The 16,281-nt window shown below is 45.9% G+C and overlaps 1 protein-coding gene across 2 annotated transcripts in view; it reads right to left on the reverse strand.

Moving 5' to 3' along the window:
* The window catches only part of LDLR (low density lipoprotein receptor), a 33,270-nt gene that overhangs the window by 9,003 nt on the left and 7,986 nt on the right, over positions 1-16,281 (reverse strand). Inside the window, exons 2-10 of one of the 2 annotated variants that reach the window (XM_055428878.2) lie at positions 14,042-14,164; positions 12,234-12,356; positions 9,386-9,772; positions 7,317-7,439; positions 5,001-5,123; positions 3,297-3,416; positions 2,526-2,651; positions 1,494-1,665; positions 1,165-1,392 (exon numbers count right to left, since the gene is read on the reverse strand). In XM_055428878.2, the coding sequence (XP_055284853.2) occupies positions 1,165-1,392; positions 1,494-1,665; positions 2,526-2,651; positions 3,297-3,416; positions 5,001-5,123; positions 7,317-7,439; positions 9,386-9,772; positions 12,234-12,356; positions 14,042-14,164 (1,525 nt within the window). The remainder of the gene's footprint in view (positions 1-1,164; positions 1,393-1,493; positions 1,666-2,525; positions 2,652-3,296; positions 3,417-5,000; positions 5,124-7,316; positions 7,440-9,385; positions 9,773-12,233; positions 12,357-14,041; positions 14,165-16,281) is intronic. The other variant, XM_055428879.2, reaches the window with a different exon arrangement.

Consider the following 16,281-nt stretch of genomic DNA (forward strand, 5'->3'; position numbering starts at 1 on the left):
AAAAGTACTAATTTCCATGTGCTGGAGAGCAGTTTAAATAAATCATGGCCCATCAGGCCAAAGGAAAGGAAACTCAGACCAAATGGAAGAGCCAGGTGGTGGTGCCTGCTGTTTAGGAGGAGAAATATAAGAGCAGAGCAAGTGATACAAGTCTAAGTGGAGTGTGTGTCTGGGAGGGTCTCTCTCCTGGCATCGGGATAGACCAGATGACCCTCCACCAAATGAGGGCATTAGTCTTGTTGGATGAAGGCCTGCTGGGCCCACCTTCAACCAAGGGTCCCTCCAATCTGAGCCGTGGACACCGTGCTAGGACAGCCAAGTGTGGCTTCGCCAATGTTTTCTCTCTGAGGCCCATTGCTCCCTCTCCTCCAATGACTGCAGCCAGAACAGGCTACCCATCCTGGGCTGTGAAATTCCTAGCCCCAGAGACCCTCCCAGACACACATGTAATGTGCTAGAGCAGGTGTGCTCTGCGTGGCATGGTACTTGGGACAAGGCCATGCTTTCACAGGGGTCCCTGTGGACACTGGAGCTGCTGAGTCAGCCATGGTCCCACCTGCAGGGGGCGTGCCATGGGGTGGCGACCTTCACTTCGTTTGCAAAAATGGTCATTTCGCTAATGCTGGCCTGAAGTGTGTGTTTTTTTTTTAAGTGTTCAGTATTTCTGAAGGACATTGTCTTTCCTGTTTTCATGCTAACTGGGCTGTGTGTTCACTTGGGAGAGGTCTTGGGGGTGTAGCGAACAGTCTACACCCCCCACCCTGTGCAAAGTTCAGATGATAAAATTCCCACCATGACGGACCCCCTCCCACTGAGAGTGCAAGGGACGTGGGAAGACCCCACATGCTTTGGAGTTAACTAAACCCATATGCCACAACTACTGAGCTTGAGCTCTAGAGCCCAGGAACCTCAACTACGGAAGCCCACACGGCCTGTGCTTCCAAGCGAGAGAAACTACCACAGTGAAAAGCCTGCCGAAACAGCGAAGAGCCAGGCATCTGAGAATAAATAAACACATAAAGAAAACCTGTGCCCCCCAAAAAACCTAAAAAACAAACAGAAAGCTAAGGTGGTCTGGTCTGGTCGTCTGGTCTACCTAAGTCCAAACCTCCCCCCATCTGGAGCTCTAATCCATTTGTGAACCCCAGCCCTAGGAATACCCACCCGTGGACAGGATCCACCACAATGGCCCGTGGCTTGGAGCCTTCCTCCTGGAAGAGTGTCTTCCTCTTCACGCCTTTGGTGTCAGCCACGGAGACGGTGCCCAGGATGGAGTCGGTCCAGTAGATGTTGCTGTGGATCCAGTCCACTGCCAGCCCGTCGGGAGCGTGGAGATCCTCGCCAATAACAGTGTCGTAGGAGGAAAAGCCGGGGGCTCCATCGATCTGGGCACTGAGGGGAGAGGAGAAGGAAGAGGAGAGTGTCAGCTCCAGGGGCCCTTCGTCCACCCAGGGACTGGGGCTGCATGTGGCTGGGGGAGCAGGCAGGCTCACCTGTAGATCTTCCTCTGGGACAGGTCAGACCAGTAGATCCTGTTACTGGCCACCTCCGTGTCCAGGGCGACCACATTCTTAAGGTTGGGGATAAGGCTGGTGTACTCACTTCGGTCCAGAGTCATCTTCCTCACTTCGTGGCGATTGGTGAAGAAGAGGTAGGCAATGGTGCCTGGGGAGCCGGGATGGGGGAGTTCAGGGGAGTGGAAGGGACACCGACCTCCAGAAACATGGCATCCCTTGATTTAGGTGCTTCTAAGAATCACTGCATGGTTGCAGTTCTAACCTAAACTTCAGGTAGAAGAAACTCAATGATGTCTATTTGTTTCATTGCATGCTAAATTGATTTAGTCCTCTTTTTGACCCCACGGACTGTAGCCTGCCATGCTCCTCTGTCCACAGGATTCTCCAGGCAAGCATACTGGAGTGCATTGCCATTTACTTCTCCAAGGGAACTTCCCCACCAAGGGATCAAACCTGCATCTCTTACATCTCCTGCATTGGCAGGCAGGTTCTTTACCACTAGTGCCACCTATTTTGTTTCATTATGAGGTATATTTGGTCTCTTCTCAATGGATTTGCTTTTTTCCCCCTTCTCTCTCTCTCTTTTTTTTTTTTTTGGCCTTGTCACATGCAGGATCCTAGTTACTGGACCAGGGATCAAACTCAAGCCCCCTGCATTGGAAGCAGAGTCTCAACTATTGGATCACCAGGAAAGTCCTGGACTTGCTTTTTCTTTGGTATAAATTCCTTTTGCTGGGGCGGGTATAGGCTGGCTGGCTCATGACTTCCCATCTCTTGTCCCCTGAAACCCTTGCAAGACCAGAAGCTGCAAACCATCCCCAGTGGGATTGATCTGCATCTTCAGAGAAGCCAGATGAGTGCGGGCAGTCGCCTAGCCTAACTGCTAACTGGGCTGTGTGTTCACTTGCCAGATGTCTCAGAAGCAAACGGTCTACCCCTGGGTGCAAAGTTTGGATGCCGAAAGTCCCACCACATGGGCTACCCCTCCTGCCACCTCCCTGCACTTACCCACGGCCTTGCAGGCCTTGGTGAGGGGCTCCAGCCGGAAGCCCTCTTCGCACTCGCATTTGTAGCTGCCCTCGAGGTTCACACAGAGCTGGCTGCAGGTGTCAGGGTTCTGACACTCATCGATATCTGAGAGTTGGGACACAGAGAGAATAGAGGCATCTTTCTAGCAGGGCGCAGATGGAGCCATGGGCTCTGACCAAGAGCCACACCTCCCTGTGGCAAATGGCGGACAACCCATCCTGTCTTGGGGAAACCTCCAGGACAGGAGGCTCTGACCAACAATTTTTTTAAAATTTTTATTTATTGATTTGACTGCACCGGGTCTTAGTTGCAGCACATGGAATCTTTAATTGCAGCATATGAACTCTTAGTTGTAGCATGTGGGATATAGTTCCTTGAGCCGGGATCAAACCCAGGCCCCCTACTTTGGGAGCATGAAGTCTGAGCCACTGGAAGTCCCTGATCAGCGAAATCTTGAAAATAGCCAAGCGTCATCTCTAACAATGACCCAACCTCACCATTCACTTCAGGGCACAGTCAACTGGATGAAGTTGCATCAGCTGAGATTTCTTTCTTAGTTATTAATCCCCAAAGGGCAAAAGCAAGTGCTCCCCAAGGGCCAAGCTGGCAACAGACTTAAGCACCTGGCCTCCTACCAGCCCTGTGAGGAGGAAATGGCACCTGCCCCCACTTAACAGATGGAAAAACTGAGGCTGAGGCTTTGACACCCCCCTCTTCTTCTAAGGAAAGGGCCAGGGGCTTGGGAATTACCTTCGCATCTGTGCTTGTCCACTAGCTGGAAGCCTTCAGGACACAGGCACTCATAGCCAATCTTGAGGTCGTGGCAGATGTGAGAGCAGCCGCCCCTGTTGTCCAGACACTCGTTGGTCCCTGTGCCATATGTGGGAGGGGCACGGGTCACACTCTGGCCTCCGGCCACCCCTCCCCCAACACCCTGCACTGTTTCTACCGCATCATAACAACACGATGACTGCATGGCTGGTGAAGTTACCAAGACTCTTAAGAGGTCTTAGAGCCACTGTCACATGTGACACCATGAATGAACCATGAGGATGTTGTCGATGTTTAGTCGCGAAGTCGTGTCCCACTCTTTGCGACCCCATAGACTGTAGCCCACTAGGCCCCTCTGTCCATGGGATTTCCCAGGCAAGAATACCAGGGTAGGTGGCCATTTCCTCCTCCGGGGGATCTTCCCAACCCAGGGATCGAACTTGAGTCTCCTGCAAAGGCAAGTGAGCCACTTTACTGCTGAGCCACTAGGGAAGCCCTATGAGGGTATTACAGTGAGTGAATTATAAGCCAGGTACGGAAGGACAAATACTGCACTATTCCACGTGAGGCCCTTAATGGGGTCATATTTATAGAGACAGAAGGTAAGAGGGTGGGTGCAGAGGTTGGGGGAGGGGGAGTTAGTGTTTAGTAGGGACAGAGACTCAGTTCTGCAAGATGAAATAGTTCTGGAGGTGGATGGTGGTGATGGTAACACAACACTGTGAATGTACTTAAAACATGCCTGACCTCTACACCTAAAAATGGTTAAAACCAAAAATTTTGTGGGGTTGTTTTTACCATAATTAAACAACATTTTAATTATAAAAAATAAAAGCCACATACCACCTACTACAGTTACATGTATTAACTCACTTAATCCTCCCTACAGGAAATGGCAGCCCTCTCCAGTATTCTTGCCTGGAGAATCTCATGCACAGAGGAACTCCTCCATGGGATTGCAAAGAGTCGGACAGGACTGAGTGACTAACACACACAAAATCCTCCCTATGACCTTAAAGGCAAGAGAATTATAGCTGGGGAAATCAAGGCATGGCCAGGTTAAACAGTTTGTTTAAGATCACACGGCTTGAGGCAAACCTAGAGCGCTGGGCTCCATAATCCATGCTTTTACCCTCTATACCAAGCGTGGACCAAAGCCAGCCCCCCACCTGCTCTTTGACAGCTAGGAATGGTTTTTATATTTTAAAATAGTTGAAAAGAAAATGAGAATCAAAAGCAAAATATTTCAAAAGTTCTATGAAATTTGAGTGTCTGTATCCATAATAGAATATTGGAGCATGGCCCTAGGCATTCAAATGCACGTGTATGGGCTTGTGTGGGTGCTCTCCTGCTACAAAGGCCAAGCAGAAGAGCTGCAACAGAGACCCTATGAACTGGAAAGTCCAAATCATGGGTCAAAGTGCTGCTGAAAATACTTGCATCACCTGATCCCCAGCAACCCTAGGATGTCTGGGAAGTTACTGCCCCATCTTACAGATGGGAAAACTGAGGCTTAGAAGCCAATCTACTTATCCCCAGGCTCCCCCCTAACATCTGTCCAACCCCAGTCACAGCACTTGTGGGCTTGGGCAGGGCTGGCCCCTCACAGCACCACAGCACCCACGTCTCAACGTGGTGGAATCTACCCTCAACACTACCAGCTGCCCACACCCCAGGGCTCACCACAATCCTTGAGGGGCTCGTCCGACCAGTCCCGGCAGTCCCTGATGGAGTTGCACACTTTGTCCAGGGAGATGCACTCACCGCTTTGGCACTTGAACTTGTTGGGCCCCTCGCAAAGAGTCACTATGAGAACCACAGGGGAGGGTCAGATGTTTCCAGGTGACAGGAGGTGGCTTAGTGCTTTTTATTAATATGATTATTTATGCAAGAATAGATACAAATGTATTTGGTGGTAAAACAGAATAGTTACTGATCATACATGAAGCCTCCACTCAACTTAAGAATTAGAATATCACCAATGGCAGGGGCTGGTAAATTCTGGCCTGATGCCTGTTAGTTCAAATAAAAGTTTTATTAGCACACAGCGCTGCCCATTAGTTTATATACTGTCAGTGGCAGACTTCATGCTATAATAGCAGAGTAAAGGAGATGTAATTGAGACTGTGGTCTGCAGAGCTGAAAATTCTTACTCTCCGACCAGACCTAAACTACTATAGTGGTCTATGCCATCCCATTCTACTACCTCCAGAGGTAATGATAATCTTGAATTTTGATTACCATTTCTTTATTTTTTCATGAATATTGAAACATATATTCTATCAAACATATATGAATGAACAATCTACTGTTGAATTTTGCTTGTTTTTGAGTCTTACATAACTGTATCCAGTCAAATTCCTACAGTTTCCTTCTTGCTTGCAACCCCAAGGTTAGGCAGTTCGGCTGGGCTGCAGACAGGGGCTGTGGCCTCATTTTTCTCAGCTGTATGATATTCCACTGTGATGACACTGCCGTTTAAAATTATCTCCATGCAGCCCTGTTCACAGCAGCACTATTCACAACAACCAAGGGGTGGAAGCAACCCAAGCGTTCATCCATGGGTGACTGGATAAACAAAATGTGGTCCATCCATACAATAGAATATTATTTTGCCTTAAAAAGGAAGGCATTTCTGACATCTTCTATAACATGGATGCACATTGAGGAAACGATGCTTAGTGAAATAAACCCGTCACACAAAGACAAATTTGTGATTCCAATAACGTAAGGTCAAATACTGCTGCTGCTGCTGCCACCAAGTCACTTCAGTCGTGTCCGACTCTGTGTGATCCCATAGACGGAAGCCCACCAGGCTTCTCCGTCCCTGGGATTCTCCAGGCAAGAACACCGGAGTGGGTTGCCATTTCCTTCTCCAATGTGTGAAAGTGAAAAGTGAAAGTGAAGTCGCTCAGTCGTGTCCGACCCTTAGCGACCCCACGGACTGCAGCCTACCAGGCTCCTCCATCCATGGGATTTTCTAGGCAAGAGTACTGGAGTGGCTTGCCATTACCTTCTCCGAAGGTCAAATACTAGAGGAGTGGAATTCGTAGAGACAGTGGAATGGTGGGTACCAGGGACTCGAGGAAGGAGAATAGGGAGTGAGTGTATAACGGGGACAGAGTTTCAATTTGGGAAGATGAAAGAGTTCTGGCAATGGATGGTGAGGTGGTGACTTAGCACCATTGGACTATACTCTTAAGAATGGTTAAGACAGTAAATTTTGTTACATGTGTTTTTTTGTTGTGTTAGCCACTCAGCCTGTCTGACTCTTTCAGACCCCATGGACTGTAGCCCACCAAATTCTCCAGGTAAGAATACTGGAGTGGGTTGTCATTCTCTTTTGCAAGGGATCTTCCTGATCCAGGGATCGAACCCTGCATCTCCTGCATTACAGGCAGATTCTTTACCATCTGAGCCACCAAGGAAGCCTCTAGATGTATTTCACCACAATTAAAAAAAATTTTTTTTTACATTAATTCTACTGCTGGGACTTCCTTGGTGGTTCAGTGGTTAAGGCTCTGAGCTTCCAATGCAAGGTACGTGGGTTTGATCCCTGGTCAGGGAACTAAGAGTCCCATGTCGTGCAACATGGCATATATATATATAAAAACTAATTCTACTGTTGATGAACATTCTGGTTGCTTCCACTGTTTTGCTGTTAGGACAGTGCTACTCTGCTTATTCTAGAACCTATCTCCCAGTGCCCAGATACAAGTTTCCCAGGAGTGGAACTGCTATACTATAAATTCAGCCAAGTGGAATTGTACTGTACATGTAACTCTGAGCTCAGGTTCATGAGCTATGTACACTCCAACCTCATTAAATCTCACAGTCCTGAAGTGGGTGTTTTCATTTTGCAGATTAGAGAAAGTGAGGCTCGGAGAGCTCAAGTAACTTGCTCAAGGACACACACGAGGCTCCTCCTTTGTCTGGAGGCACTCTGCTCCTCCCACCACATCTCTCCACAGCTCGGGACCCTGGAGGGGTGGGGCTCACCATTGATGCAGCCCAGCTCGTCACTCAGGTCCTTGCAGTCAGGCTCCCTGTCGCATTGCCGGCTGCCATGGATGCAGGTCCCATCTGAGCACTGGAATTCATCAGGCCGGCACGTGGCCACAGCTGGGAAAGAAAGAGCCAAGTGTGGACAATAAGAAAGGGAAAGCACCCTAACACAACCATTACATTTTCTTAGGTTTCTCTCTGGTCTGTTCTTGCATGCAGGAAACTCATTAAAAAGTTGGCAGGTCGGGGAATTCCCTGGTGGTTCAGTGACCAAGACTCTGTGCTCCCAATGCAGGGGGCCCAGGTTCAATCCCCGGTCAGGAAGCTCATGCCACAATTAAGACCTGGCACAGGTAAATAAATAAATATTAAAAAATAAAAAGCTGGCAAACCTAGTAGGCCATTCTTTGCAGAAAAGCAATGATGTGGTCCCAATCCAGATAGAAGCCTGGCTAGGTAAGTTATGATGTTGCTGTTGTTAAGTCTCTAAGTTGTGTCTGACTCTTTGTGACCCCATGCGCTGTAACCCACCAGGCTCCTCTGTCCATGGGATTTCCCAGGCAAGAACACTGGAGTGGGTTGTCATTTCCTACTCCAGAGAATTAATATCTTCCTGAGCTAGGGATCAATCCCAAGTTTCCTGCATTAGCAGGTGGATTCGTTACCACTGAGTCACCAGTGAAGCCCACTGCCCACCTCCCCCACAAAAAAGTCATTACTACTGAGTATCATACAGCCCTTCCAGTGACTCAGACTGTGAACATGAAAATGTTTCTGAGCTGACACTAAGTGAGAAGAATGATGTTATGATGCAATCTTGGCAGATGCATGTGGTGACTAGAATAGGATCACTCTAACCAGACTAGACCTTGACCTCAAACAGGTTTTCACTTAACCCTAATTCATTAAGCTCTAAGCTTATGCTTTCTGCACTTACCTGTGGGTTATATTTCACTATAAAAATGCTGACAATGTGAAAATTCAATTTGAAGAGGTCAGTGGGGAAAAAAAAGGTGATAAATAAGTATGCAAATGTTTAGAATTCGTTTGGGTACGTGTGTACTCTTATGCTGTAACCCAGGTCCACCAAGGCCAACACTGTTGCTCCATCTACAGGGGAGGAGATCAAAGCACAGTAAGGCTAAGGCCCCGGCCAAGGGTCACACAGCTTGAACATCACCAGTCAGGCCTGGATCCTTTCTGGACCAAAATAATACAGTGTGCTGCAGTTTGCTCCTCTTGGCAAGAGATAAATTAAATAGGGGTTCGAGGGGCTTCCCTGGTGGTATAGTAGATAAGAATCTGCCATCCAATACAGGGTACATGGGTTTCATCCCTGGTCTGGGAAGGTCTTCCGCGGCGCACAGCAACTAAACCAGTATGCTCCAAGTACTGAACCTGTGCGCCTAGAGCCTGCGCTCTGCAAGGAGAGAAGCCCACAGACCGCAACTGGAAAAGGCCCTCATGCAACAGTGAAGACCCAACACAACCAAAAACTAAGCAAATGAAGTAAAATAATAATAAACCTTAAAAATAAATAAATAAACAGGCGTTCAAAAGGGAACTCCTTTGGAAGACAGCTTGTCCGCTATGTGATCAGAAAGACCGAAAGGAACATGAAATGCGACCGACTTTTGGTATTTTTTTTTAGGTGCTTATCATGTTTTATTGACACCATGTTGCCTTGAATATAATCTTAAGATATCTTTGGATATCATATTCTTTATGCAGGATATTAGCTCTTTCTTTTCTTGTATTTGAATCATTCCATCAAGGATTTATTATAGTTGGAGATAAGATCTTTGGAAGCAATGTTCCGTTTTTGTGTGTTTTTTTTTGATGGAGCCAAGGTGTATGGGATCTTAGTTCCCTGAGCAGGGATCCAACCCTCACCTCTGCATTGGAAGAGCAGAGTCTTAACCACTGGACCATCAAGGAAGTCCAGGACTGACTTTCTTATTGTGTAATGCGGAATCATTTAACCACCTAAAGGCAGTGCCCCGCCCCGTCCCCTGCCGGGAGAGCCCCCAGCCTGGGTGAGGGGATTTCCCAGGCACCCCTACCGCAGTTCTCCTCGTCCGACTTGTCCTTGCAGTCAGGGTCATGGTCGCAACGCCAGCTGGAGTGGATGCACTCGCCACTGCCGCAGTGGAACTCGAGGGCCGAGCAGGGGTTGTTGTCCTGCAGGGGGCCTGATGGGTGGGGGCTCCCGCAGTGCTTTGGCCACTCGTCTGAGCCATCGTCGCAGTCGGGGTCGCCGTCGCAGGCCCAGAGCTCGGGGATGCACATGGAGCTGTTGCACTGGAAGTTGGCAGGGCCGCAGGTGGGCATGGGGCAGGACGCCTCATCCGAGCCGTCTAAGCAGTCCAGGTCTAAGTCACAGACGAACTTCGGGGCAATGCACTTGCCGTCATTGCAGCGGAACTCATCCTGGGAGCATGTCTTGGGGACTGCGGGGAAGGATAGGAGAGGACAGCCTGGTCACCGGGGAAACCACTCCCCAATCCTGACACCAACCCATTGCACAGATGGGGACACTGAGCTGAGGAGAGGCCAGAGCTCAGTGAGTGGACTCCGGGCACACGTCAGGGGGCCTGGTGGACAACCACCCAGTTCCTGGGCCCCTCTGGGCCTCAGTTTCCTCATCTGTTCCTGTCTCAAAGCGTTACTGTGAGGACTGGGGTGTAAAGGTACACGGGAACCTCTATTTAAGAGTTTGCACAGGGAACTATAGTCAATATCTTATAATAAATATAGTGGAAAATAGAAAAAAGAATGTAAGTGTGAATGTGTGTAACTGAATCACTTTGCTCTACACCTAAAACTAACCCAACACTGTAAATTAAATATACTTTAGTTTAAAAAAAAATAAAGTGGAGTAGGAAATGGCAACCCACTCCCGTATTCTTGCCTGGAGAATTCCATGGACTGTATAAACCATGGGGTCACAAAGAGTCAGACATGACTGAGAGACTTTCACTTCACTTTACTATTAAAAGCCTCCTTCATTTTATTAGTGGTCCTCGAACAGCTCTGAACGTTTGGAAATTGGGTGTTGAAGAAAGGTAAAGTAGAATATTTTGATCCAACTGGCAAAACAGTTGTTTTTGAAATACCAGATAGTAAATGTGATCTCCTTGACCTTCAGCTCAAACATCTCCCTGAAAATAATGCATTCAGGTTCAGAGGAAGCATAGAGACGGCACTTCAAATGTCACATCGTATTACTTATAAAATAAAAAGGAGGTAATTGTGACTTTAAAAAACAAAACAAAACCAAAAAATGGCTGGGGACTTCCCTGACAGTCCAGTGGTTAGGGCTCCAGGCTCTCGCTTCCAAGGGCCCAGGTTCCACTCCTGGTGTAGGAACTAAGATCCCGCAAGCCACTCAGAGTAGCCAAAAATAAAAATAAAAAATGTTGCTGTTATTACTATTATTTGCTTGTTTTTATTTACGACATTGGACTTTTGGAAAGTGAAATTCGCTCAGTCGAGTCCCACTCTTTGCGACCCCATGGATATGCAGTCCATGGAATTCTCCAGGCCAGAATACTGGAGTGCGGAACCTTTCCCTAAGTCTTCAGGGGATCTTCCAAGCCCAGGGATTGAACCCAGGTCCCTAGCATTGCAGGCAGATTCTTTACCAGCTGAGCCACAAGGGAAGCCCAAGAATACTGGAGTGAATAGCCTAACCCTTCTCCAGGGGATCTTCCCAACCCAGGGATTGAACCTAGGTCTCCTGCATAGCAGGCAGATTCTTTACCAACCAAGCTATCAGGGAAGCCCATATTGGGCTTTTTAAGTTGAAGTATAGACTTACAAAGCTGTGTTAGTTTCCAGGTGTGAACACAGTGGCTCAGTGATTTCAGACAGCACAAAACGATCACCAGTCCAAGTCTACTTGCTGTGTGTCACCCGACAAGGTTATCACCATCTTGTTGACTACGTTTACCATGCTGTGCATCAATCACTGTAACTTATTTATTGCACAAGAGGAAGTTGGTTCCTACTAATCTCCTTCCTCTCTTTTACTCATCCTCCCACCTCCTGGGTTTGATGGTACTATTATTTTTTTTTACTTCTTCAGTTTTATTGTGCATAAATGTCAATCTTTTTTTTCTTCCCATGGTGGATGGAATTTAATAATTTTCTTTTTAAAAGTCGGATTGAAGTATAGTTGATTTCCAATGGTGTGTTAATTTCTGCTCTACAGCAAAGTGACTCAGTTATATATACATGTATTCTTTTTCATAGTCCTTTCCATTATAGTTTATCACAGAATATTGACTATAGTTTCCCTGCCCTATACAATAGGACCTTGTTTATGCTGGTATTATTAAAGAATCAAAAGATACAGTAATTATGTGAAATGATGAAGGTATTAAATAACCCTATTGTGGTCATCATTTCACAATATATATAAAATTATCACACTGGACACTAAACCATGTTACATGTCAATTATATCTCAATAAAGCTGAAAGAAAAAATAAAACACTTGGAAGAGAGGCCCAATCCCTTTTATTTTAAAATGTTCCCCAATGAGAACCAAGGTTAGATATGCATCTCTAAAAAAACACTCACTTTTCAGGTTTTTTTTAAAGACACTCTCGGGGGGGGTTTCATATTTTGTCAACTTGAAGATTTGATGTGATCTCAATTATTTAAATTTCCCCCAGGGTGTATTTTTTTTTTTAAGAGCCTTACTTTGACTTTAAAAAATCTACACAACTAGAAAAGAAATTATAAATAATGAATAAAATCAAAGAGGCAAGACAGAACCTGCTACAGAGTGCCTTCCCGTCTGAAACTCTATGGTTTGGAACAAACTCTGACCTCAGCCAGGAACCCAGTCAGGTCACTTGGACATGGCTAGGATCGATGGGCCACCAGACAAGGGACCCCACTTACGACAGCCTTCTTCGTCTGAGCTATTCTCGCAGTCCACCTGGCCATTGCATCTCCAGGACTCCGGAATGCAGCGGTTGACACGGCCCCCACAGCTGAAGTCCCCCATCTTGCAGGTGACAGACTCTATGGGAGAAACAAAACTGAACCTTAACTCAGAGGGAAGACCGCCTTGCCACTCCGATCTCTGCAAGGGAAGGACCCAGAGTTTTCTGATAGGAGATTCAGGCTCACTTTTCTGGACCAAAATGAAGGAAATTTAATGGAACTTATTAAAAATTAGTTGCTAAGGACTTCCCTGGGGGTCCAGTGGCTAAGACTCTGTGTTCCCAATGCAGGGGGCCTGGGTTCAATCCCTGGTCAGGGAACTAGATGCCACAGCTAAAGATCCTGCATGTCACAAGGAAGACTGAAGGTCTTGCATGCCACACTTAAGACCCAGCGCAGAAAAATAATTTTTTTTTTAAGTTAGATGCTAGGTGTTGCAAAGGTTTTGGAATGAGATAGAACTGGTGGTTGCAAAGCATTGTGAACATATTAATGCTACTAAACTGGTAACTTTTTTTTTTATTTAAAATTTTGGGGTGGTTTTTAAAAATATTGAAGCACAGTTGATTTACAGTGTTGTGTTAATTTCAGGTGTACAGCAAAGTGACTCAGTTATACGTGTGTGTGTGTATATATATATGTTTTCTTTTTCATATTCTTTCCCATTATAGGTTATTACAAGATATTGAATATAGTTCCCTGTGCTATACAGTAGGTCCTTGTTGATAATCTATTTTATATGATTATCTACTCGATGGACATAAGTTTGAGTGATCTCCGAGAGTTGGTGAAGGACAGGGAGGCCTGGCGTGCTGTGATTCATGGGGTCGCAAAGAGTCGGACACTACTGAGCGACTGAACTAAACTGAACTGATGCATCAGTTAATCCCAAATTCCTATTTTATTCCTACCCCCAATGGCTTAATTCAGTGGTTAGGATGCCAAGCTTCCACGGCAGCTGTTGTGGGTTCGATCCCTGGTTGGGAAACTAAGATCCCACAAGCCACCGGGAGTGGCCAAGAAAACAAAAAACAAACATACAAAAAGGCTAATTTGTGGGACTTCCTTGGTAGTCCAGTGTTTAAGACTTTGCCTTCTAACACAAAGGGTGAGGGTTCGATCCTGGTTGGGAAGCTAAGACCCCCATGCCTTGAACCCAAAAACCTAAATCATTAAGAAACAATATTATAACAAACTCAATAAAGACTTTAAAAATGCTCCACCAAAAAAAAAAAATCTTAAAAAAGGACTAATCTGTGTAACACGAACCTCAAGAGAAAAAGAGAGCCTTTAAAGGAAAGTCCGAATAATATCGTCTCTGTGTGCATGCGAGGCGTTTCAGTCCTGTTCAGTTCTTTGTGACCCCATGGTCTATAGCTCGCCAAGCTCCTTTGTCCATGGAAGAAAACTAGGCAAGAATACTGGAGTGGGGTGCCATACCCTCCTCCAGGGGATTTTCCTGACTCAGGGATCAAATCCGAGTCTTTTACATCTCCTGCATTGCAAGTGAATTCTTTACCTCTGACCCACCTGGAAAGCCCTTCTCTGCCCATCTCCTAATTCATAGAAGAATACATTAGTATGCTTGTCAATTTCTACCAAGTCTGTCACCCACTATCATCAAATCACTTTGCCATCCAGCAGAAGTTAACAATTGAAAATGTTTAAGTGTTACACAACTACATTTAGATTTAAAAAAAAAAAAAGGAGTTAAAAAGAAAAGGTAGGACACATGTCACATCCAAAGGCGGGGAGAAACTCACTGCACGTCTCCTGGGACTCATCAGAGCCGTCCTGGCACTCAGCGGCCCCATCACAAACCCACTTATAGGAGATGCATTTTCCATCTCGGCACTGAAACTCGTTTCTCCCACAATTGTCTTCCACTAAAGAGAAGGAAAGGAGAAGGAAGAATCAGGGCTGGGATCACAAAATGACCGAATTCTTTGTGTCTCTTTCCTGCCATGTGAAGAATGAACCAGAAATACAATCCTATTGCAGCAGTCACGTCTCCAGGAAATAAAACATGCACAATTAAAATGAGTGAACCAAAAGTATAGTGGAGGACGCAAAGAACACTTCCTAAAAAGAGATTCTGACATCATGGTTGGTGAGTCCAAAGTGTGGGTCCATTGGGCGATGGGGACAAAATATTAGAAACTGGGTGCACATTAACAAAGCAAAGACATGATTTAGCAGGTCACAAACCTGTGTTGGAGACATGATTTAGCAGTCACAAACCAAGGAAAGCTGAGACTGCAAAAGCATTAAGCTGGAGGAAAATTTGAGAAGCTTTCTCCAGTAGGTAGAAAGGAACTAAAGAGATAAAAATTGGGACTTCTTTCATGGTCCTGAGGTTAAGAACCCACCTTCCAGTACAGGGGACACAGGTTTGATCCCTAGTTGGGGAACTAAGATCCCACCTGCCAAAGGGCAACTAAGCTCATGCACCCCAACTACAGAAGCCCACAGGATGAAGCTGAGACCAGCACAGCCCCCACAAAAAAGGTATGTAAATTATGATAAATTATTAATGTAGAGGTCAGAGAGCAGAGATCCAGCAGAGAAGATAATCATATAACTAAATTTCGGATCTTAAGAAATGGGTTGTTGCTATTCAGTCGCTGAGTTGTGTCCACCTCTTTTCGACCCCATGGACAGCAGCACGCCAGGCTTCCTTGTCCTTCACTGCCTCCTGAAGCGGGGGCTCCTCTAGCTGTGGTGGCTTCTCACTGTGGTGGCTTCTCTTGCGGCAGAGCACAGGTTCTAGGCCCACAGGCTTCAGTATTTGTGGTGCACGGGCTTAGTTGCTCCGAGGCATGTGAGATCTTCCCGGACAGGAATTGAAATTGTGTCTCCTGCATTGGCAGGCAGATTCTTTACTCCTGAGCCACCAGGGAAGCCCCTCTAAAATATATGACTTTTATACCTTCTGGCTCAGATGGTAAAGAATCTGCCTGCAATTCGGCAGACCTGGGTATGATCCCTGGATGTGGAGGATTCCCAGGAGGAGGGCAAGCAACCCACTCCAGTATTCTTTCCTGGAGAATCCCCATGGACAAAGGAGGCTGGCGGGCTACAGTCCATGGGGTTGCAAAGAGTCAGACACAACTGAGCGACCAAGCACACAAAGAGAGCAAAATAATACTGACTGCATTTAGTTTTAGGTATCATGCCTCGATTCAGGGCCATTGTTATGTGTGAGCTTTGATTGAAGCAAACTTTTTTTGTGAAAGTTGCTCATTCCGACTCTTTGTGACCCCATGGACTATACAGTCCATGGACTTCTCCAGGCCAGAATACTGGAGTGGGTCAATTAGTCACTTCAGTCACTTAGTTGTGTCAGACTCTTAGGGACCCGCTGGACTGCAACACACCAGGCTTCCAATAAACTTTTATTGGTTGGTAATAAAATTGGTATTACTCCTTTAATCTTTAAATATAGACTTTGATCCCCTTCGTAATCTAAATTAACACAGTTAATAAAAATTATGATCCAGTTCATCTCAGGATAAGGAAATAGGACCAAGAAAGAAGAAGCTAGCAGAAATTTCCTCATGAGTCAGATATTCTGAAGGCAAATGATATGCAAAATATAAGTTCGGGCTGATGGCTATGTTTATTATATTTTTCACTACTTTCATAAGAAGATTAAGAACCTTTTTTCTTTTATCACTTTATTTTGAATGTTGACCGTAACCAAAAAAAAAACAGTTTAATAGTTTGCACAAAATGTATTCATTTGCTTATTTTGCACAAAGGCAATTAATGAACTCTTCATGCACAAGGCAGAAACTATGTCTCCAGAATTAGTCCATTCCTGGAAGAAACTTCCAGACAAAAAGAACGGAAGATGGTAGATCCTTGAATGATTCTTCTCATGCAAGAAGTCTCTTCTTCCTTCATTCTGCATATGGGAGAAGACTCATCTTACGTGCTTTGTGTCTTTTCATGTATTCAGATTTTTTCCGCTTGAAATCCTCTTTAAGTGGACTTTCCGGGT

The sequence above is a fragment of the Moschus berezovskii genome, chromosome 8 (genome assembly GCF_049115385.1).
Source record: "Moschus berezovskii isolate FMDL1 chromosome 8, NW_MosBer_1.0, whole genome shotgun sequence".
In the NCBI taxonomy this organism is placed as follows: domain Eukaryota; kingdom Metazoa; phylum Chordata; class Mammalia; order Artiodactyla; family Moschidae; genus Moschus; species Moschus berezovskii.